Genomic DNA, 25,042 nt, shown 5'->3' with positions numbered 1-25,042 from the left:
AAAGCATAGAAATGAAAATATTAGCCTTCAAAAAAGAGACTAAAACATCCGTAACTTTGATTGCTTCTTACAATTTCTAATCTTGAATTAACAGGTAATTTATCATTGAGATCAGAGTGTCTTCTTTCACGAATTCTAAGGCTAGTGGATACTCTTGAAGAGAATGAGCAAGTCTCGCGAACATATCTATATAGCCCATGTCTCACTTGTAAAAATTTACATACTGACCACCATAATCAACTAATTTCTGACCACCTACGGATATCTCTTCATATAAGATCGTACATAGCAGCCATAATCATTAGAAAGTCAAAAAATAGTTATTCAGGTGTTGTATAATTCGTATATGCATATACAATAACTCTTTGGAGAAATCACGTATATATCAATTCAAGAAATTTTTGGGCAATATATAAGAGCTCAAGCTTGCACGATGTAAATGGATCCTCCATGTTACATCAAAAGGAAAATGTATCAAGATCTTATCAAATGTCATGATTAACCACAGAAGAAACCTGCAATGGATCATCAAATAGACTCATAAATCAGATCAGGCAATTCAAGCACCAAAATATTCATCCGCAGAAGAAAATATTAAATATTTAAAGTTACAACTCTCAAGAGCGAGAGAAAATACAAAAATCTCAAACTTAAAAACGTTCAACAGTACTACTCTCAGCTATATTTGCGAGTTGAGGCAAGATGTTGTCACACTAAATAACACAGAGCTTCAACTGTGATAAAGGATAAGAAACCGATTCATTTCACCAACTTATGTTAAAAACCCAAAAATCCTCTATGAAATATTTTGAGTTATTCCCCTTCTTAATAATGAAGTGTTTAGTAATATGTAATTATGTCTACGCTGCTTGAAATTCAGACTATTCTAATAGGGTGTCATTTACTTAACATATTAAGAACGTGTTGTTTCGAAGATAATCAAGAAGCTCAAATCCCATGACTTGTGAAGTTATGGATCTTTCCTACTGGGAGGTGGATAGCTAAATTTACCAGATCAATAGCAGATGCATGTTCATTTTATTTGAATTCTAAGCAGTTATTTCTACATAGAAACTAATCCAAGCTATGTGTGTACACGATATACCAACCAAAGACTTGCTATTACATAGAGTACACATACAAGTTTTTAAAGAACTAATTTCCTTGAGGAACACTATGATCATACTCAATTTTTAAATTTTATACAGAGTTATGTCGGAGTAAACAGAGTAGATATGTGAGTAATATAATAGATACATGTACAGATCCCATATTCAGGATTAAGTGGTCCATATATATACACACACATATTTTGCAATTAGCAGTAGTATATTTATCATCAGAAATGTAATTGCAATATGAACCCCATTAAAAGCATTGAAGTGTGGAGTCTCTACACTAAGCTTCTAAAATAGCTACTGAATGAAAGCCAACCATACAGTATTCCAGCACCCGATTCAGTGCAGTTTTTTCTCAAGTCATAGCAAAGCTGCACCATCCCATATGAATTCCAGAGTAATATTTGTTAAGATAAGACAATTTCTGTAAATAGCAAACTTCGGAGAGCACCCTAAAAGGAAAGATATTCTAAAGAAGCCTCATGTATCTTATTGATCTAAATATTGTACTATAATATATCTTGAGTTTCAATGCCGAGGGTCTATCAGAAACAACCTCTCTACCTCCCAACGTAGGGGTAAAGTCTGCGTGCACTCTACTCCCCCAAGACCCTACTTTGTGGGTATGTTGTTATTGTTGTTGTATATCCTGAGCTTCAATGGTTATCACATAAATACTAATGATAAAATTCACATCATTTGTATAAGAAGTGTAAGAAACTTTATAAATAAAAAATAAGAAAGGGAAGACCATCAGTGTTTCAATTTATAATTGCAACAGATCCTTTTAAGCTCGTAATGAAAAGCATAGTAACTGCTAGATTTTGCTATCTCTTAATAGAACAGATAGCACCTAAGCTCGCAAACTTTCAAAATCTCTTGGAATGAAACCAAGCAGAGACACACTGACACACACACATATATATGAACTTCAAGCAAAAAAAGATCACCTTGTTCTTCCGTTTTATCTCTTATACATATATTTTTGTAAAAATTTCTTCAATTTGAATTTATGAACTTATCTTTTGTTCGAACAGTTTTAGGAATTTCCTATTGCATTACCAAAATAAGGAAATAGAATAGAAATGTAAACCTACCACTTTTTCGGAGAACTCGAACTATTAGTTTGCAAACCAACCACTGTAAACAAAAGTCGCCTAAGTAATTTACCTAACTTGCCGCTGAATGGATTGTACATAGTCAAGATCACATAGAGAATCACAGAGTTGTCAATGACCACATAGAGAATCACAGAGTTTTTTTCAGTCACCTATTAATAAGAACTATGAGCTTACATATCACAATTGTGTATATTTTCTCTCATAAGTAATAGAGCAAGTAAAGAAGTATTACCATAAGTAATTTAGCGTAGCGTGGTGTCAGTTCTTGAAGAAGCTTCATTCTTTCACTTGTTTTCTCTCTTCTCACCTGAGCAATCAGAAGAATGAGTTAAGCAAATTGTAATAGGTATTACATCAACACAATATAAAAAAATATTCATTCCCTTTCTGCCAGACAATGGTCATTCATTTTAGCGGCAAAATTTGGTGAACATCTTTTAATTTCATAAATTTATATGACAAAGACATTGTTAAATACTTTCAGGAGCCATTGTTGTTACTGATTCAAAGTGCAACACAGTTCATCTTGTTAAACGTCCGTCGTCCCTCATTTCCATATCCTTGTGTTGAGAATTCGCACTCATCACAATTGAACTATCAAGAGGGGATAGTAAAGTTTCTCAAGGCCAAAAGGTTATATTAACCTTAATATTTCTACGTTTTTACCTCTAATGATATCAAGGCATATGTAGTTTTATCAAAGTTATGGAGGGTGGGGAGGGCTAGAATCTTAAATAGGAAAACATTTTCTAGAGTCACATAAATACAAAATCAAGCTATACGTACTTTGACGTACACACAAGTACTGCTCTGACTGCCTTACATCATAGCCACCTCAACCCTTGTTTTAATTGCACAGAAAATTATAATCAAGAACACCAACACAACTACAATCGCACATCTCTGGCTTGAAGTATAAACAATCATGAACTTGTCTTAATCTCGGTTGAAGAGTATAAAACTGATTTAAAAAAAATTGAGTTTTAAGTCAAAAGTGAGTTTATTTCTCGAAGTACTGCTATCAAAAGTAATATATGATTAAGGAAATTGTTCAAATAGTTAATATCATCAACCAACCAACCAAACATGAAAGAGAGGTTTTGTATTTTGTTAAACCAACTCACCATCTCTTAGGAAAGTTGACATAAAAGGTGTGCAGTAAAACATTTCAAATACTTTCTTAAGCCAACAATAGTTGCAAATAATTAGAATATAAAGCATCTTCAATTAAGCAAAATAAGTGCGAAAATACCTGGAAGTAATATTGCATCTTCCGCTTCATCTTCTCCGGATTTTGTTGAGGCATAATCCGAATTGGTGAAGACTTGTTTTTATTGTCGCACCTTTTGAGTTTGAGATAGAATGGGCCAAGGGGCGTCTTAGTTAGGCCGCCGGAGTTTATGCAACAATGTTGTTTACCTGCGTATTAAAAGAGAATTAATTGCCTAAAAATAGATAAATACAAACCCTGCTATTTTGTGATGCCACGTCAGCGGGTCTTTGGCCTGCTTTTTTATGTATATATATATATATGATAGTCTAAGAAGTATGAACTTTGTAATTGAGGTAATAATTATTGGACTACTTGCCAACGTAGTAACATGCATGCTCTCTAGTGGTTTAATGAGTCTACAAAAACGTGCAGTTGTACCAGCCTGTTTAATTAGCCTATTAAATTTTTACTCAACCGGTTAGAATTGTATATCAAAATGAATAAATAGCGCCCAAAATTTTTTAATAGTCGTTTTGTATATCACTACTAATAACCCTGCATCAAAATCGTGCAGAACTCATAAAAAAAAAAATAGCAAGTGAAATGAAGGAATATGGTATATTGCTAGCGGTATTGTCGTCATGGTTTAAGAGATTTGTGGTTATTATTTGAGATATTTGGATAGATAATTGGGAGAGTAGAAGGTTTTCGAAAGACACAGGATGAGTTCAAAATTTTGGAAGCTATTTTAGAAACATTGATGGTTTGAGAGATTTATAGATACTATTTGAGAAATTTGAGTAGATGATTTGTGAGTGGAAGATATTGAATAGATAGAGAATATTTACCGGTTATTGAATACAAAACTCTAATCCAAAAACGGGGAAACGGTTATTGCCAAAATTTTAAACTATGGCTATTTTATGGCATTTGTTTGTCCATAGTAATATCAGGTGCCATTTTCTCAAAAAGGAGTTTACGGGCTCGTTCGATATGGCCCAACTTGATAGCTAGACAAGCTATATGAGGGGTCGTTACCCTTCAAAGGCACTGGTCTTTGATTTTTGGCCCTCAAATTAGTGGTCTTTAATTTTTGTCATTCGCCTAATATCATGAGGTTTGAGATTCCAACCCCGCTCAGTAAAAAATAATAATAATAATTCGCAAGACAGAGTTTTGTAGCAAAGTTAGGCTTATTCGGGCCAAAGTTAGGCCTCAGGCAGAATTTTGAATGCAGACAGAGTTTTGCACATGCAATTAGAGTTTTGCATTCAAAATTCTGCCTGAGGGAGCCTTGCGAATCCAAACATTTGTCTTGCGAAATTTCTTTTTTTTACTGAGCTGGAGTTTGAATCTAGAACCTTGAGGTTATTAGGCGGAGGATAAAAATTAAAGATCACCAATTTGAGGGCCAAAAATTAAAGACAGTTGCTTTTGAAGGGTAATCCGCCCAAAAAAAAAAAATGCTTTGTGAGAGCGTGCGCTCACGAATATGTAGTCAAATATTTATTTCTGTAATTTAATTCTAAATAATTATGGATCGCATTTTCTTAACTGGTTATTAACTTATTATGCTTCCATGTTTAATTATCTCCTTAAGTCGAGAGGCCTCTCGAGAAATTAATTTTCATGCATAAATGTTGTAGAATACCTATTTCGTTGTCAGTTGACTGGTCTATGAGTAATAACAGTATTTATTTCATGGAAAGAAAGGCAAAAAGAAGGAAACAAGTTCCAATTAATGTCCTTCTAAATTTCATTGAACAGGCCTCATGACCTCATCTTCCCCACCCCCATATTAAAAGAAAAAAGGAAAACGTAAGACCCAGATGGGGTTAACAAAATTAACCCATAAAAATATGACCCCCAAACTCATCTCTGTTTGTGGAGGTTAATGACCACTTGTTTGTTAACTTAAAAATATTATCAAAATATTTCAAAAGCCTACTTTTTATTTTATATGTCATATAAAGTCATAATAGAGAAAACTAGTTTATTAGGTAATTAAACAAAATATAAAAAATAAACAAATAAATTAAGTCGGCGTTTTCATAAATTCCAAATATTTTCACGTTATTTAGTCACTATGATGAATAGCTTGTATGACATTACTAAGATGTTATATTTGTATGTAAGACAACTTTTGAACAGTTCTGTATGACTACAAAGATGAGTAATATATGTAAGATAAGTTTTGATCGTTATAATAGATGTTACTACTGATTTCATATTTCTCAAGTGTTTTTTAAGGTATTTCCAAGTAATAAATTGATGTAAACATTTAAATTACTAGCGGATTAATAACATAGTTAGTTGACCATTTAAATCTCCAATTAATTAATAATGACATTTAAGAAATAAATGATCATACTTACCAACAGAATATTCTGTTAGTATCGCTGCTAACGGAATACCAATGACATTTTTTTCGTTATTACATTTACCAACCGATTTCAAATGAAATTTGAATACATAAAGAGCCAAATTTACTAACTTGTTTTCTATTCGTTACTAAAGTTACTAACGGAAAACCAACCAAATTTTAGTTAGCCAATTTACCAACGGAAATCTTAGATTCTAGACTCAAAAATTACCAACAATTTTTGTCGTTTACCAACCGATTTTTCATTGGTAATGTTACCAACAACAGTAAATTGGTTGGCAAAATTTACCATAGAGCCTTTTAGCAACAGATCAATATCCGTTGGTAATTCAAATTGCCAGCCAATTTTATCAATTTACCAACAAAAATTGTTGTTGGTAATTCTAGTTTTTTTTTAGTGGAATCTATGGAGTTGGAATTGCAGATGTAGTTGTGTTTGGTTATACTTTTTACGAAGAGTATTTGGAATGATGTTCATGCTTGAGTATACCTAAATACAACTTCAAAAGTGAAAACTGAGTTGAAAACCATTATAAGTTGTAGTTTTTCAAATTTAAAATACAACTTTAAGTTGGATTAGAAATTTCATAATTAAACACTGATTTTCAAATAAAGTGAAAAATAAATTTAAAAAAAAAGTGTATTTTTATGGCCAAACAGGTCCTAAAACTTGGCAAGAGATCAGATGGGTTGGGATATGACCCAATGTTAGCCCATCCGCTTCTTACCCGGTCTATCTCAACCTAAATAATCTTTGGATGGGTAAATGACCCGTTTTTTTGACACTTCCAAGCTTAGATTAAAGCACAGGAACTTGTGCCAGTAAGATTGAATAATCATATAGTACCTTCCCGCTAGGCCAAGCAAACATCTAGTAAGTATGATTTTTTTTCCAGGAAACACCTACTATGATCATCATCACTTAGCTCCATTAATCTAGTAGATAATATAAAATTAGACATATATATTCATAGTGCATGTATGCTGTAGTTGTTGCACTAATGAAATGATGTACAGTTGCTCGAATTGTACATGTTTCCATGTCAAAAGATATTTGGTTCCAATGCAGCTTGGTGGACATGCATGATGAAGATCGAGAGAAACGAATTCATGTAATCTAAGCTAGCTCTACCAAATCCCAAGAAATGGCTTTTGTCGCCAATCTTTTGGCTCCCTTCATCCTCTTACTTTTTCAAAGATCTATTGAACTTACTTCCATATCACAAAATCTCTTATAAAGCTTCATTGTAGCATTCCAATAACTACATATGATGATGAGCAAGATTTAATTTCAACTTGGTATGTACTCATTAGTATTATTACTACTACTAACATTCTTTCACGAACCAAAGTAGTTTGGTACGTACTTGTTAGAAAGGAAAAGGGTATTAGTACTTTAGTAGTAGTAGTATTAAAGAATGAAATTAAATACTAAAAAAAGAAATAAAGGGGTTACCGTGGAGACAAAGGAGTTAAGCAAACCAAGAATAATGCTTGGCTTTAACAAGGCACACGAGTTTGAGCCTCTTGTCAACGCCTTTGTCCCTTAAGTCCCCATCTCCAACCCCCAACTCCACCCCTATATTCCACTAGTGTCCCGCCGTCGCTTTATTGACCGCCCACCAGGGCCACCACCCCTCAAAATTTCTATTGATACATGAGTTTAAATTTCGTGTACTGGTATCACTACTAGAAAACATGAAATTAGTTACGAAATTTGTCAGCAATTACTGTAACGACGTGCAACAATTTTTTTATTGTTGCCATAAGTACTTTTTGCAATAATAGTCAATATTATGACAACAAAATTAAATTGTTTAGCAACAAAAAAAGATCATTTTAAAAAGATTCATCAGATATGTCAATAATAAAACTAAGTTGTTATCAAATATTAAATTTTGCTAACTATACTATTTTTGTTGCTAAAAAAGTTGTTGTCATTTCTGTACTTTCTTGTAGTGTTCCTAGCTAATCCGTCGCTAAATAGCTCCTAGCTAATTGTATTTTCTTATAATCTATGGCTAATTCATAGCTAAATAGGATTAGCATGGAATTTTTATTGTTTACCTACGGGATTTTGCCTGTGGCTAGTTCCTTATTTTCTTTTAATAACTTTTTTACACCTGTATATCAAGTTGAATTCATTTATTTGGAGTAAGTGACTCTGTCATAGTTTTAAGTGTGATATAGCAATAATTTGAAAATATTATTTATAATATAGTAGCAATACATTTAACTGATAACGAAGAAAGAGTTTTATACTAGCAATGTATGTGTGAATTATGTAGTTAAGAAGTTAGAAGGACAAATGAAAAGGAACAAAGGGATGAAACCAACATGCATTTGGTGGTTGGGATTTGTGGATTTGGGGTGAAGGGGGGTTTTTGGCGGCCAAAGTGGGGCTCTGTACACGTGGCAAATTGGGTCAGCAAATGTTTGTGCCACGTGGGATGTGCGACCGTTGACGTTGGTTGGGGCACTCTCTCGTGTCCCTTCCACAAGTGACAATGGAGGGTCTAGCCCATGCAACAATGTCTTTCTAATGTCCTTTTCTGTATATCTATGTCCACAAGGACCACAACAATTCCTCCTCATATATTTTTTTTACTTTTTCTTTTCTTTGTACCAATTCTTGTCCATTAGCTAGTATAAGGATCTCATATATAAGTTGTTTGTGAAAAATCACCAAAAATGTCTAGCTAGCTCGCGCTTAAAACTTACTACTAATACATAGCAAGAAAATAGTTTTTTCATGAAAAAGCTGCAAAAGTATATATATCTATATTCAAGGTAGGCCCAAAAGATAACGAAATATCAGTGACAAGTATATCATTTCCCCTTTAACGTGTTCATTTAGAGTGTACATACGTACAATGGATGTAGTGCCAAAATCTCAATGTCACAAAATACATCTCTATCGACTGCTTCGTTTAATATTCTATCATTACTAAAATTCCTGGTGGATCAATTCTAAGACACTTTTAATTAATGCATCGTGACACTGTTAGCTTTGAGCAATTTTATACTGTTTTCTTCAAAAAGCTTCACAACTTAAAAGTATTTCTATATAATTTGTCTTATGAACTTCTAATATAAAACTTTCACTCTGTTCATTATTCCTATGCAAACAGGCTTCCAGCATCCTAAGGATATCACAAATATCATGGAAATATTTCCATTAACCTATACTTAATTGATCATTCTGTTCATATATGAAGCATGCATGTAGAAGGAGCTAGGGACATGTATAAACCGATATAACATGTTGGATGACTATATATATATATATATTCAATGTAAAAAGGTTTCGTACTTTTTGCATAATACTCATAAAACTTTAAATAGAATAATGTGTGTTAAAGATTTTCAAGGTAAAAGAGCGTGGAACTAAGCGAGAAACCAGGAGCCATTAGCCATGTTAAAATAAAAAAGCACAAAACCATAGTTTTAACTTCACACGAGGACAAGGCCAATTAATAATTACCTCGGTGGATACAAATTGGACAGGCTCTTGCTTTCTTGTATCTCTGGTTTTCTCAACTGCCTAGCTCTGATCGATCTGTTTCTTTAATTGCTTAATTTCCTTAAATCTTCATTCATTGGTATTTCTTATTACAAATTCAAGGAGATATGAAATGTCTTTTTTTACTCTTTCTTCTTTGGAATATAAATATAGTACTATATATTTAGCTCAAGGGTTCTGACTTTAATTTAGCTTCCTTCCTCTAGCCTAGCGGGAGGTTTATGTCTTTTGGACCCAATATATTTGAAAGAGACATATTTGAGGTCACCCATATCTTTATTTTGCCACCATACTCCTATCTCCCTTACATTTGCATGTTCTCCTATCAAATCCCTTTAAGTTGTTCCAAAGTCGGCATTTAATGCTCATTATTCTTGCTTAAACTATTTCTATTAGTACGCGATCTTCATTCAAATCCAGCCAACAAAAAATTTCATCTTCTTTGAATCAGTACTTCAAACACAAGAGCTGACGGGAAAGTTCTTTTCAAATGTCAATCAACAAAATCACTCTTCTTATGATGGTTTTCCTTCTATTCCATGCATGTAACGCTCGCTCACTTGGTGTCCTCAACAAGGTTTGTTTTAGTTCTATCTATTAAAATGATATTTTCACTTTTTCTGAGACATTTACAGTAACGATAACAACAATAACTGTGCCTCCTATTGCAAAAACGGTTGGGTCGGTAAACTATATGTATTTTCAACGACGTCTATATACCCAGTGTCAGAGCTAGAAATTTCACAAGACGACTAAAAAATCAAACTTGTTGACTTAAAAGCAATTATCGAACTATCTTTGTCACCACAAAGGAATTCAAAAGTCACTATACATATATGTACAAAAAAAAATTGTTTCAGCCCTATCCATATTATAATTTTCATAACTAAGGGAATTCAATTGAACTCCCTTCTTAATTGTGGCTCCGCCACTGCATCTATATCTATCCATGCACATGACGATGATTCATATAGCCGACTCCAGCATGCCTAACATTATTCTCTAAGACATTTGCACATCATTTATATATCTTCGACAAATTGTAATAACTAAATTGTTTCACTTGATTCTTTTTCTTGCAGAATGAGGAGAAACCAAATGTAGCTAGGGTTTCCAGTAGTCCATCGGATGTAAAAGTAAAACCCTCATCAGCAGAGCCAAATAGTCTCAAGGAAAATGAAAAAGATCATCAGCTGATGGAAGGCAGTAGTAATTATGGTGTTTCGGTTTCTTGGAGGATTCATCACCAGAAAAGGGAAGATCCACCACCAGAGTTTAACTTGGATTATTTGCCAGCAAGAACACACCCTCCTGTCCACAATTAAGAGGAAGTTGATCATTTTGTGAGTCTAACATGCATTTTGGAGGATGTTTTTATTTGAAAACCAGATGAGTACAATATTAACTAATTGAGCCTTTTGAGCTCTTGGCCTTTTAATTATACATTTTGATGGCTGATATATTCTCCTCATGAACTCTTATAAGTAACTATTTCATATTAGACTACGTACCACTGCAGACTATGTTCTATGACTAATGTAAATTCTACTCTATAATGAAAATTCGAGCATGAGTACTTCAATTAGCTCATATCCAAACTGTATATGCTCCAACTGCCCTTCTTGATTTCTTGTTTATTTTGCTTTGGTGATCATTCAGTTAGTATAGACTCTAACAGTCTTATCTATGATTGTTAAAGTAATTGTCACATAGTAATTACCCAAGAAAAAAACTGAGTAATAGCAACAGTATTAATTATCGGATAATTAGCCCAGCCCTAACCCTACTCATATTATCATCATGTGTCCCATAGCCTTTTATTCCTTTTCCCTTTTCTTTTCGGGTCTTCATAATGGATTTCTTCAGAAATTGCATTGCTAGCGCCTAGCTATGCCAGTTTATTAATATTGTTATTTTTCTTGTAAACATAGAATTTTTGTAAGAAAGAAGGGGAATGCCATATTCTTTAATTCTTAATATGTCAAATACTGAATGGCAGATATATTAGAATAAAATAATGCGCGCAATTTCAGTTGGAATATGCTAACTGCTGATCACTATATGTAGATTCTATTGACACATTTAATTCATAAGTATATATACAAAACAAGTATAGTACTTCCATATTTAAGTCATTAAGTGCTTGTGAGGTCAATGGGTTGTGCATATATGGTTCACATTGATCTTCTTAAACCTCTTCAGCAATTAGTATACCTTTTTCAAATTAAAATCCACCATTGTGGAGTTAATCATAGAACCCTATACTCGTGTACCAATGTAGATCTATGCAGAGTCAAAGGGATTCAATGGAATTCTTTTGGTCGAAAAATTATTATATATAAATACAAGGGTAAAAATAATTTTTGGTTACATATAAACTTTTGAATCCCCTTGACATAAGAGATAATTCTAGTAGCGGCAATGGGGTTCAGAAATTTCTTTAGATCATATATTGAAGTTTTAAGTATGACATTCTAATATTCTTTTGAATCCTTTTATATAAATTTCGGGATTCGCCACTACGTATATGAATCTGAAGAAGAGAGTAGGAGTGATGAAGGAGGACATAAACCTTATCCTCAAAATGAAGTAAAGATCAATGATAAGATTAATTCTTATACAAAGGATCGGAGACAGTAGAAAATGAAATGGGGAGGAGTACCGATGCTTTACATGTTGAATTGTTGATAAGTACTAGTATAAGCTTTCAAAGCCACTAATGCTTGTATTAGGATTGATTGTCTATATCACACACCTTTTAGTGTGGCTTTTTCCTAGATCCTGTTAACGCCGAATGCTTTGTGCACCGAGCTGTCCTCTTTTACTATGAGCTTTCAAAAATAACCATGCTAGTAATTCTCTTTACAATGTATAGTTTCTATCCATGGTCAATTGTAAAGTAGCAAGATTTTGGTCTAATTCTAAAAGGAGTGCCATTGCTTTCATTCTTCAAGAAGGTTTAAACTCTAGATCGAAGACAGAGAAAAATCCTAGCTACATCAAGATAGATTGTTGCCGTGTGATCTCCCAAAGGTATTTTTTTGGCTTCCCTTGAAACAATGTTGGAAAACAAAAGTACCGTGGCCTTTTAGGTGATCTGATCTTTTCAATTAAACATCAGCATTACCTGTTATGATAATCGAATATGATTAATTGTCACACTCATATTAAAACAACAATTCCGTTATCGTCCAGCGGTTAGGATATCTGGCTTTCACCCAGGAGACCCGGGTTCGATTCCCGGTAACGGAATTCTTTTTTGGAGGGCTGCTTTGAAGCAGCGGTTTGAGCCGTGGAAGTAACCAAAATGAGCTGCCCTTTATTTACATTAAATTAACCAGTAATTACATATTACACTCTTAACACTAACAAGTGGAGATAGGTCCTAAAAATGCATAAACTGCACTAATATGTTTGTCTTCTTCAAACTTCAAGTCTGTACAAAAAACTTTCTAAACTGGTCGTTTTGGAGACTGATCACTTCAAATCTCTAATTACCAACTCGAGGCTTAGCTACACTGATATGTAGTTGATCTAAATAAGTTACTCTTTACGTTTTATCTGTCTTACTTTTTTTTTTAAGTCTTTAATCAAGAAGAATGTCACTTTATATATTTAGTAACTTGGTTTGTTTAGATATCACTCTTAATTGTTTATGTCTAGCTGTTGAGATATACGGAGTACCATTGTACCAAGATCCTTCAATAAAAAATTAAATCAGTGGTAACTTGATATATGTTAAATTAGGAAAAGGCCCATTGCAGTTATAAGTTGAATTAGACAAACATCTATGCTAGGCTACTAGCTGTCTCGCACCTTAATGTGAAATTCGAATTGGGTGGAACAACATGTATTCCACTTCTGTATATTATGGTATCTCATTTCACATCATTAATTAGGAAAATGGACCTAGAGTTTTTATTGTTTACACCAAAGCGAACCATAACTTACAATTTCTTAGCGGAACGAAAAGAAAAAAGGAGTATTTTATAAACTCCGTAGACAGAATGCCATTTTCATGAGCAATCTTTAGAGTTTAGAACGAGTGTCATCCAACTATATGTGCAAATACTATATATTTAATTTTAAAAAAGGTATATACTGTAGATCGATGCTGCTTGAAAATAATATCGAGTAAATTACAACTGGGACAGAAAATAAGGCCTAGGACCACCATAATCCCAGGACCAAACTTATTTACAAGTCGAATTGTGACAATAGACCGACACTGCAGGCATAAAATCCTGTGTACGCCAGTATGAACCGTCAAGCACATGTAAAGCCTTTAGGTACTTTCTTTCCACAAGAATTCAGAACCAAACTGATAGCAATGGGAATTTTTTGCTTAAGGGCACCCAAAACATTGGCCTTAATGGCAGTGCATAAGCACAAAGCAGCTTCAACATTTGCTATCCCTTCCAAAAGGGCACAACATTGGCTACTTGGTTTTGCCCCAATGACCTCATGAACTAGCCCAAGCCAATCTCCACAAACACCAAATTTTAGTGTATCTTTAGGGCACTTGGCTGGAGCTTTTGTCGGAGTAGGAGGGCATGGTACATTATGAGATGAAACACAAGTGAAAAACATTACATTGAACAAAATAAAAACAGAAAATGCCTTAGAAACGATCATTTTTTAGTAGCTAGCTAGCTGGCTTTTACAAATATTTTGATGAACTTGTGTACCAAATTTAGGTTCACTTGGGATTTTATAGTTCAATTTGCAGGAGATAGTATCCTAACTAGTGGTCAGTTGTGGTTCTGAGGATCCTTGTATCAATTGAAGATAAGGAATGAATGTTCACAATTATAGGTTGTTTTGTCATTTTTGGCCAACCATAACCATGTGCACCGTAGGGCTACAAGTACAACTAGTCCTACAAAATCAACTGGTCATCTCGATTTTAGATTCCAATATAATTGATGTCTTTGCCCCATTGCCAATGTGATTTAATGCGACGATTTTCGAATTCCTCTGCCTCATTCGCTTGGAATTGGTTAATAACGAGACAAAGTAGACATTTGAATAATAGTCCACCGATGGAAATGCTTATCTTATAATATATTATATGTGCAACAGTCGATTCTTATCAGGTCATTCTCTTTATTTTTGTCTTAACTCAAAATCTATTTAACCATTAGAGGAAAAATGAAAAGAGTACACAGGTAGACCGATATAAAATTTTCCACTCAACCTTGATGACGTCACTATCAGCTCCTTATCTTTATTACATTAATTATCAATCACCAACCTATGCTTGTTGAAAAGTCAAAGACCTAACTTCTTTAAGAGTTGGAAAGTTGAGTCTTGGAGAAGGGGTTGCTATGACTTTTACTTAGGACAAAAGTTTAATAACCAATTAAAGAAAAAGAACTTGTAAGGCAAGATATCCAACTTAGAAGCAGTTTCCTATTCCAACTGATATAAATAAGCTAGCTCCCATTCAAAACTAATAAGACAGACAAAAACTTTGATTAATATCTACAATAAAAAATGGGCTTTGGAAGAGGCTTTACATTCATTCTGGGCTCTCTTTGTGGAGTGTATGTTGCCCAACACTACAGAGTTCCAAGAGTAGGTGATTGGGTCCACTCTGGTTGTGTCAAGGCCCGGGAACCTGAACAGGCCTATTGTAGGCCCGAAAATTTCAGTACTACTGAAGGTCAGAGGGCCCATAATTGCTGGTTCAGGTCTAGGTATCCTGAGAGAAACTATTATAGGCCCGAGAATTTCTACGGTAATGAAGCTGGTGAAGCCCAAGAACTAAACAATAAAGCTGTCCACTCGAACTGGTCCAGGCCCATCGATCTTGTTAGGCCCAAGACTTTCGATCCTAATGAAGCTCATGAAGAACAACAACAACATACCCAGTATAATCCCACCACATGGGGTCTAGAGAGGGTAGAGTGTACTCAAACCTTATCCCTACCTTGTAAAGGTAAAGAGGTTGTTTCCGATAGATGTTCAGCTCATGGAAACGAAGCTCATGAAGAACAATACAATAATAAAGTTCCCCAAGAGGATAGGGCCAGGCCCATGGATCTTGATGGGACCTACTACAGGCCTGAGACTTTGGATCCTAATGAAGTTTATGAAGAACAGAACAAGAATAAAGTTATGGGCCCTAGTTGGGCGAGGCCCAGGGATCTTAACAAGCCTTACAGAAACAATGGGCCCGAGTATTCCAATCCAAATGAAGCTAGTCAGGAGTGATTCGTTAATTATGTTGGGGGAGAAATCTCTAATGTCTATGCTTTTCTTTTTTTTCTTTTTTATTTATTGTATCAATCTAATCAGAGTGTTTCTCCTTTTTCTATATTTCTTTGTGTCCTGATTCCTGTGTTGGGATTGAAAGTGTTTGTTTGTATTTAAGTACTTGTAACTATGTGTGAAATATAAATCTTGTTACCCTTCCATAACAACATTTGACAAGTTTTTAGTGCTACTGTATTGGTCATAATCTCATATATTCTCTTATTAACTACATACAAGAGTTATGATTTATTGTTCAGTTGATGAAACATACAAGAAAATCTAGTTAGGCGCAAAGCTTACTGTTGATCCTATTTGCAATGTTTGATTACAATTTAACTGGAGGGTTTTGCTCTCATTTATTTGGGTCTAACGAAAATCATTCATGTGTAAAATATTTACAAAGTAAAATATGACAGAAGATGGTATTAAACTTATGCCCTGTGAAAGAGTTATTTGTCTCGGATTAAAGATTAGCACAAAATCGAGACGAAAATGCAAATGACCAAAAAAACAAGGACCTATTGTTTCCCTAGTTCGGAGTCATTTGCCCCTGACAATTTCAGTTTTAATAATAAACAAAATCTAATATCTCCATAGTGGTCCGAGTTGCTTGAGAATTGGGAGTTGACTCTTGGAGAAGGGGTAAGTGCTTCATAATTAGATTTAAAAACAAATTAGGGAAACTTTACTTGTAGGATAAGATATCCAACTATGTAATATTTGTACACTATACATAATAAACCCAAAGGTCATCAGTCATCACCTCATACCTATCAAAATAAAAGTCTTGGTTGAATTTCAACAAATTATCAGCTTTCTCAAGTTCAGATAAATGGGTCTCTTTGGATTCATGCTTGGCACTCTATGTGGAGTATATATTGCACAAACCTACACATCGCCCAAAATTGATGATTGGGCCCAATCTAAATATGTTAGGGTTAGGGAGCTTGAAAGGGCACACCGTAAGACACAGAATAGCGAGGCCCATAAATATTCCAGCCCAGATGAGTAGGCTCGCACAAATGTAGGTGGAGTTTTTTTTTTCTTTTTTTCATTTGTTTTTATTGTTATTAAATTTACTCTCAATAATCTTATAGAAGCACTTTGATCTTTGCATTATTTTTCGTCTCTTCGAGGTTCCGAAAAGTGTTTACTTTTGTTCATGGCAGATGTATTATCTTTTCTTCATTGTTTTATATCATAATAATTAAGTGCTTACTCTCAATTTTGGTATAATTAAGCTTGGATATGTTTTCAAAAACCTACGGTTTGTTGATGCGACATCCCAAAAAGGAAAAAGAATAATAGAAAGAGATTAATTTTAAATTAGAATTTTACGGGCAACATGCATAAAAACTTAAAAAGTCATTATTTCCATTCAAGCAAATGAGTCAAGTAAAACTATTGTAGGAAACACAAAAATGGAAAAACGCGTAAATAATATAAGCAAGTGGAGTAATATACAAAAGTGGGGACGAAGATGGAAGATTTGCAGCTAAAACTTTGTTTAAATGTGTAAATAACGAGCTTCTAAATTAATTGAGGGACGTCCAAAACAAATGCTACAAACTACTTTATTGAGGTGAAAAGTTACAGTCACAAACTCGTTCAAAAAAATGATTTGTGCCGTTAAAATTTACGAGATATACGAGGATAGTTTTCATCCTTAATGTTTTATCGCTCCTTGAAATTTAATCGTATTTAGCATACTGCCTATATAACCACCATAAAAATGTTTTTAGTCTTTAATAGGCATCTTCACGAGCTCTTTATTAGTTGTGTTTTCAGTTAGTCAAAAGATGTTGGCCAAATCACCTTTTGATAGCTAGTTAATTACACAGCTTTTAATCTTACAAGAGCTATTTTATAAGAGTTATAAAACACAAATAACTACCTTTTAATAGCTTCTAACTAGTTATAACTACAAGTTGAAGATTTACAATTCGTAGCTGTTTTTTGCTGTATTTCAGTTGTATCTCACATTTTTGAAATATAGCGAAATACAAAACACGTTAGAGTAAATTTAGGCTCTATTTTTGGAACATATTTTGTTAAAAAAATTCTAAGAGAAAAAATAGACTATATTTTTGGAACATAATATTCTTTTCCTTTTTAAATAGTAAGTCAAATTAAATCAATCATATTTCACACAAATCACTGAAGAGTAAAATCAGACTCTAATTATGGAACAGTTTTTTTTTAAAAAAAAATTATGGGATTCAATTTAAAACTTCCCATAAATCACGTAAAACGGTTGTTCTTCCATAAAAGCTTACGAGTCTCTCTCAACTTTTATCACAATCAAAACTTTTTGAATTCAAAAACTACTAAAGATCTAAAAACTTCCAAATACAGAAAAATATACACTGAAATATAATGAATTATGGTTAATTGTTTAAGAAATATAAAGTTGTATTATGAGTATATACAATGGAATACAATGAAATATATCAGAAACTGTTTCATAAATTAGAAATACAAAATGCAGAAATACATTGAAATACAGCGAAATACAAAAGTTGTGAAAACAAAGTGTAGTAAAAATAGGCTCTATAGTTGGAACATTCACTATATTTACACAAAAAAATATATATATATTGAAATACAACGAAATAATATACTGAAATACACTGAAATATACTGAAAATTAAATATACTGCTTGTTAATACACATAAATATACTAAAACATTTTATGAAACACTTGGTGGGCATGAAGCTCCACAACTCTCATCAATGGTGGTCTCATGGGAAAGAAGGGAGTCATCTCAGATTGCTACAAAAAGGACGTTATCCGGAGATAAAGACTTTCAATTGGACTAGTTAATAAAGTTTCACTCCGTCGTCCTTCACCATTGTTAGAGCTCTTTTTTTCACTCCGTCGTCGACCATGGCTACTGCTACTACTGTATGATTCTTCTGATTTGTAAGAAAAAATGAGATCTACGTAGGTGATGGAACAAAGAGAGAAAGAGGGGTGAGGGAGAAAATAAATTTGGCAGGTGAGAGAAAATCAATTTAAAAGATTAGGAGATGGAATGGAGAGAGAAAGAGAGGTGAGGGAGAAAATAAATTTGATAGGTGAGAGAAAAATATTTGAAAAAAAAAAAGATTGTGGGTAAGTGGGAGAGAGGTACCTTATTTTTAGGGAAATACACTGCAGTTACAAAAACAAGTTATAGATGGTAATTTGATAAATAATTAAGCTACCAAATATAATTATATAAAAAAATAGCTATTACTAATAAATAAGTCTTAGAGGTAGTTATGGGTTGTAAATTTTCCTAATATTATTCGAATTAGGGATGACAATTTGGACAGGACGGGTGGGCCAAGTCTTGACCCGCCTTACCCTGCCCCATTTAGTATCTTTTGAAAATTTCCCCCGCCCTGTAGAGCCCTCCCCCATTTTAGTCTCTTTTCTTGCGCTCTTTATTTTCATTTAGTGAATAATAGTTATATATGTATATTGATCAAATAAAATATGTTTTCTATCAATGTTATAGTCTATAATATATAGAGCACCTTATCCCATTGGAGATCATTTGAATCCTTATTTTGTATGTCGACCATCTTATTGTCTGGTAAATGCTTTCTCAAGGACTAATTTTAGCATAGTTAAGTCAACTAAAATAAAAGTAAATAACCCCACCTCTAATTAAGGTACTAAATAAATAAATATACAACATACATAGTAAACCAATGCTCATTACCACAATGAAATTAAAGCCTCGTAGTCAATAAACTTTCTGTTAAAATTTTCAATCTCATCCAAGACTCAATTTGCATTTTACCAAACACAGTAGCATAGAAGAAATCAGAACAGCAAGAGCAACGTAGTCAAAGGGACTCAATTGAATGAAGAGCAAGATATCAATTAACTCTTGAATTTGAAAAATTTAACAAGCATATTCCTATAACCTTAATATGAATAGATCACTGAAGAAAATTAAATGACAACAGCATTTCAATCATTAGAGCACCGTCTTAATTCTTTTACAGCTATTGCTACTAAAAGAACAGATAATATATAATGAAAACTTGATATTAGTATCTTTGATCAGCTAGGATTTGGACCCGCCCCGCCTTGCCCCGTTTAGTATTTTTTGAATTTGCCCTGCCCCTCCCTACCTCGCCCCATATATATGTTCCCATGCCTGCCCCATATGAATTTGCCCTGCCCCGCCTTTCCTCGATTGTCATTCGACAAACACAGTGTTTCTTATTTTATTTTATGTGTATATCATTTCAGATCATTTGAAAGTCTGCATTAGTTCAATTGTCTGATTAGTTACTAGGAAATTATGGCCCACGCTGGCACGGGCTCGATATTATGAGAGTCAAAAATTATTATTCTTATTTAACTTTGTATGGCATAAAAATTGCAGATAATAAAAAATGATATGAATAAGTAAGAATCGAATCAGGCAGTCAATACTGCAAGCTAGTTATTGAATATTATATACATATAATTTGGATCAAAATATAAATTCTTTCCACCCATAACACCCTCATATTAATAGATGCTTAAAGTGTTACAAGCTCTACATCCAGATGAGATAGCTATTTTCATATGATCAAAGGGAATAACCATTTTCACGTGTTGTATAGTCTTCGTTTAACTTTTATTCGTTGAGTGACGCTGGATCTCTTAAAACACTTAGGGCCTGTTTGAAAAGCCACCTGGTAATTGGAATTGGTGTAATTACTAGGGTAGTAATTACACAATAGTGTAATTACAACGACTTGTTTGTTTGTCATAACATAATTACAGTGTATTTACAAGCGTGTTGTTTAGTTGCACAAGTGTAATTACACAGTTAGTTTAATTTAAAAATAAAATTTAATTTATAAAAAAGTTAAAAGTAGTATTTAAAGAATATTTGCCTTTATAAATGATATTAAATTAATTATTTAATAACCCATTGTTTCTTGAAAATATATTAATTAATAATCATATATTTGTAATTAATATTGTAAAAAATAATTGATATATATTTTTAAAATTAATAATATTTAATTTAATTAATTATAAAACTTAAAAGAAGACTTTTTTTTGTGAGAACATCATGGATTGGATGTTTGACAAAAAAATAATATTTATAAATATAATGCCAATAATTATAAATATAATGCCATAACATTATTCGAATGTTTGACACAAAAAATCCATCAAATGTAAGTGAAAAAAAAAACATGCAATGTGAATGCAAATAACTTAAAGTTGAAAATATAACCTAAATTCAAAATCCAAAAAAAAAAGTTTAACATAATACTCTTATGTCAAATTTCAACATTACATAAGTTCCAATGTAACTTAAGTAAATAATTCAAAAGAAAGGGAAAATATAAGTCTATAACCTCATTTACAATGAAATTCTACTTTAATAATGTCACTCGTTATATACCAAGTTTATTAATGACTCATTCTTTTCAATATTAAGATGTATAGTTTCAAAAATTAGAATAATAACACGGTTATGTTAAATGAATAAAATAAATTAAAAAAAATACGAGCGATTACACGGAAACACAAGAAGTAAAGGTTGGAATGAGAAGAAAGGAAGAAAAATAAATAATATAAAAATAAAAATACATTTAAAAAAATAATTAAAATAATTGAATTAAAAAATAAATGAAAAATCAAAAGAAATTAAAATAATAAAATAAAAAAGAAATTAAAATAAACAAAAAAGAAATAAACTAAAAAGTAACCCTGTAATTACAGGGTGTAATTACACTCAATTCTCAACCCCCTCTTGAAAATTGGAGAGTGTAATTACACCCTTTCAATTACATCCAATTTTCACCTAACTGTGTAATTATTTGGTCAAACAAACAGGCCAAACTGTGTAATTAGTTATTACATCCAATTCCAATTACTTGGGTGGCTTTCCAAACATGCCCTTAGACAAATGTTATTACAACAATTTTATGTCCACTTTTGTCTTTTCAGCCTTGCTCTCCACCCTCCAGTTCATAATCTCCTTTTTCTTCATACTCAATAGCTAACACTCTTTTTTTGCTACTTCGCTTTGGATTCTCATTCTCTACTGAGGGAAAAAAGAGTTCTCGAACTAGGTCGCCCTAGCTGAGCAACAGGTTAATTGTCTCGGTCAGACTCGAGCATCACAAGTAACGGCAACTCACAGTTGCATCTCGTTCATTTTTTACACCCGCGACGGCGTCAAAAAGTCAAGTCTGATTGATCATTTTCTGAATTTCTCCGCTATATATTCCTTGGCCTGACTTGTTGAGGCAATAACGTTTGCTCTTCGATTATGAACTCTGAAATTGAACAACATATCAATTTTACACAGTTATGTAAAAATCCTAGAAACTAATTGATTTTAAATCGAAGTAAAATGAAATTTGAATTGAGCAGAAATAGATAACTAGAGAACTCAGCAAGGAAGATGAAGAGAGAAGAGAACATACGACAGAAGGAGAAGAAGCGATCTCTGAGAAAGCAATAAGAATGGGACTATGCGGTGCGCATCGGTGATTACCTGAATAAAAGTCAGGTACATAACATATATCTCTATATGTGAATGACTATAATATGTCTTCGGCTAGATTTTAATTTCCACTGCGCAGACATGTCGAAACCGTAAACTTTTCTATATAATAGAAATTAGTCATTCTTATTTATATACACTTACTCTCACTTTTCTAACATTAGTATGCCTCTTTGTGTTATCTTATCTTTCTTCTCTCATTTTTTGAGGCATGGTATGCGAGACACACATATAGTAGTAATTCGTATATATCAAATTTATTTATAATAGTGGTGTTTTAGCCATTTTGCATGCATATCCACCATTCACAATAACTTATGTTATGTTTTAAGCAATTACAATGACTAATGTAATGTATTAAAAAATACTCAAAATCAACATAATATTTTTTTTTTTTAAAAGTGTCACCTAATAATCTCAATTTCTATCGAAGAATGTCAAAAATAAATCATACATTTTAATTGCTTAAATCTAGGGAAAATATCTAAATTTGCCCCCGCACAATCATAAGTTGCTTGGTTCTGCCCTCTGCTACGGGATCAAGGCCAAAAGAGAGAATATTTCCCAACACATGGAAGGTAATAGTTAGATCAAATTAAAAGTCTAACAAAGAATAAAATTTTTCATTTTCAAATAATACGTAGCACTAGGATATGTCAATTTTTTTGCAGTTTTGCAACTAAGTAAACCATCAACAATTTCAAACATTAGAATATATTAGTTCAAATTTATTCATGAAGCCTTCAATATTTGGGGCTTAAAACATTTTACTTTAATAACATAAGAATGTCACCCAACACGATGATCAAGTCTATCAAGAGTCCCATTAGTCAGATCGATTCATGGCATGCAAAATCTGTTCTACTGCATGAGGGAATATAATATCTAGCTAGTCTCGTTTCCGTTTGATCATAGTTAAATTTATTCTATATATTATCAGTACGTACAAGTTAATAAGCATATAGTGATCAATTTTTTTTTTCTTTTAATGGTGCTGGTACTGTATAAACTTAAATTACATGGTACTTTGACTTCTTCAACTACTGTTAATTATGCTTCGTTGGCCGCAAGATATTATGCTTTTGTGATTGCGTGTGTGTAAGGTTATTTTTATTTTTTTTGCGGGGTAGCAAGACTGGTACCTGTGATTTTGTGTCTTCATTAGTGGAATAATATCAATGCATATGGATCTCTTAAGTAAATGTGGGATAGAGTCAAAGACATATCAGAGACGACAGATGATGATTATACTTACTTAGTAATCCAGACATGATTATGTCAAATTGCTAAAAAAAAACATTCTTGTATTAATTATCTGAACATTGGAAAACAGTACGTACATGCAATTTGCCAATTTTTTACAATACTATTACTACCTCCCATTATTTGTCACATAGCTTTTCCATTCAATTTATACAAATTTATGGTCCCACAGAGAAATTCTTTTAAAAAAAAAAAAAAAAGTTAAAGACATGGGAATTTAAAATTCTCAAAGGAGCTTACGTTCAACATTAGAAGTTTAGAACCCTTAAACTAATAGTTACACGAAAAAAAGAGTAAGTGTAAACTATTTGAGTGACAACTTGACATAAAAAATAAAGAGTAAAATAAAATAAACAATCGGAGTAGTCTCAAACAAGGGGCCAAAAACTTTAAAACAATTTTTTTTTTTTTAAAATGTTCTTGGAGAACAAGACACCATTACAAATCCCTATAAATATATTATCTCATGCATAGCCAACCCCAATCAAAGTCCAAAATTCTCCGACTCAAAATCAGAAGCAAAGAAACACGCTATTTCTTCAACAAATCCACAAGAGAAAGATGGGTTTAATTGGTACTACTGTTACATTCATGGCGGGCACTGCTTTTGGAGTATATTTGTGTCACAATTATGATGTTCCAACGTTCAACCAAGTCAAAGAGGCTGCAATTGTGAAGGCCAAGAATCTTGAAGAGATATATAATACTTATGGCAAATCCAAGGAGGTGGTGGTTACTCAACCAGAACCAGTCACCCTTGACGATCAAAATCAACATTAATTAGTCATGCTAAATCTAATGGGAGAACAATATTTTAATTTTTTTGTTCTAGTTATTATTCCACAAATTTCTTCTTTCAATATGCCCTAGTACAGTTTGAATTTAAAATTCCATGTTGTTTTGACTTCATCAATTATTAATTCAGTTTCTTTTGGTACCTAATTATTAAGTGTTTCTGTTATTATTTTCTGGATTTATGTGATTTCTGGCCTCATTAGTGAAAAATAAGGACACACAGGAGCATGAAGATTGATTATAGATTTCTGCTAAAATTATGATTGAGAAGTCCGAAAATTTTGATACGCTGCTTACATTTATTTTTTTGGTCCTATGATTATGTCACATTGTTGAAAGTCCTTCCAGTATTACTTGATTCATAATACTGGCAAATAGTGAATACAACAGTATAACTTTTGTTATTTTCAACCGTAAAAATATGGATCTAATAAATAGGATGCAAAATTCACTCTACAGAACACGAGTGCAATTCATTGTTTAAATTTCCAGATTGGTCAGACTATCATAAAAAATTGCTAACAGAGGTAATTAAATTAGTATACAGCAAGAAGTGCTAGCATCACTATGATTTGGTAAAGCTAGGAATGTCCAAAAGCTATAATAGTCTTGGAACTTGACCAATCAATTATTGACCATAATCAAAATCTGAACTAATAAGTAAAAGTGAAAGTAGCAAATATGGAACAAAAGAGCTTTTGAATTCCACTTAAAATGCAGCAAAACACATGTAGGACATTCTGTTCAATGAACTTTTGAGTAAATAACGTCCAAAAAAACAACAAAACATGACTGCAAAGTATATAAAATTTATAATCCAAGAAAACCGGAAAAAAAAATGCACTGGAAATA

The 25,042-nt window shown here is 32.8% G+C and overlaps 1 protein-coding gene and 1 non-coding gene across 2 annotated transcripts; one reads left to right on the top strand and one right to left on the bottom strand.

Annotated features, from left to right (window-relative positions):
* Nucleotides 1–12,538: 12,538 nt before the first annotated feature.
* TRNAE-UUC (transfer RNA glutamic acid (anticodon UUC)) lies at nucleotides 12,539–12,610 on the top strand. The gene has a single exon. It is a non-coding gene; the product is annotated as a tRNA-Glu (tRNA).
* Nucleotides 12,611–13,457: 847 nt separating this feature from the next.
* On the bottom strand, nucleotides 13,458–14,061 carry LOC132600038 (putative lipid-binding protein At4g00165). The gene has a single exon (XM_060313172.1). It carries the CDS (start codon nucleotides 13,991–13,993, stop codon nucleotides 13,625–13,627), a length of 369 nt encoding a protein of 122 aa, XP_060169155.1. The 5' UTR covers nucleotides 13,994–14,061; the 3' UTR covers nucleotides 13,458–13,624.
* Nucleotides 14,062–25,042: the final 10,981 nt, after the last annotated feature.

Source organism: Lycium barbarum, chromosome 6 (genome assembly GCF_019175385.1).
Source record: "Lycium barbarum isolate Lr01 chromosome 6, ASM1917538v2, whole genome shotgun sequence".
NCBI classification, from domain to species: Eukaryota; Viridiplantae; Streptophyta; class Magnoliopsida; order Solanales; family Solanaceae; genus Lycium; species Lycium barbarum.
This window is presented reverse-complemented; position numbering and strand designations above follow the sequence as displayed.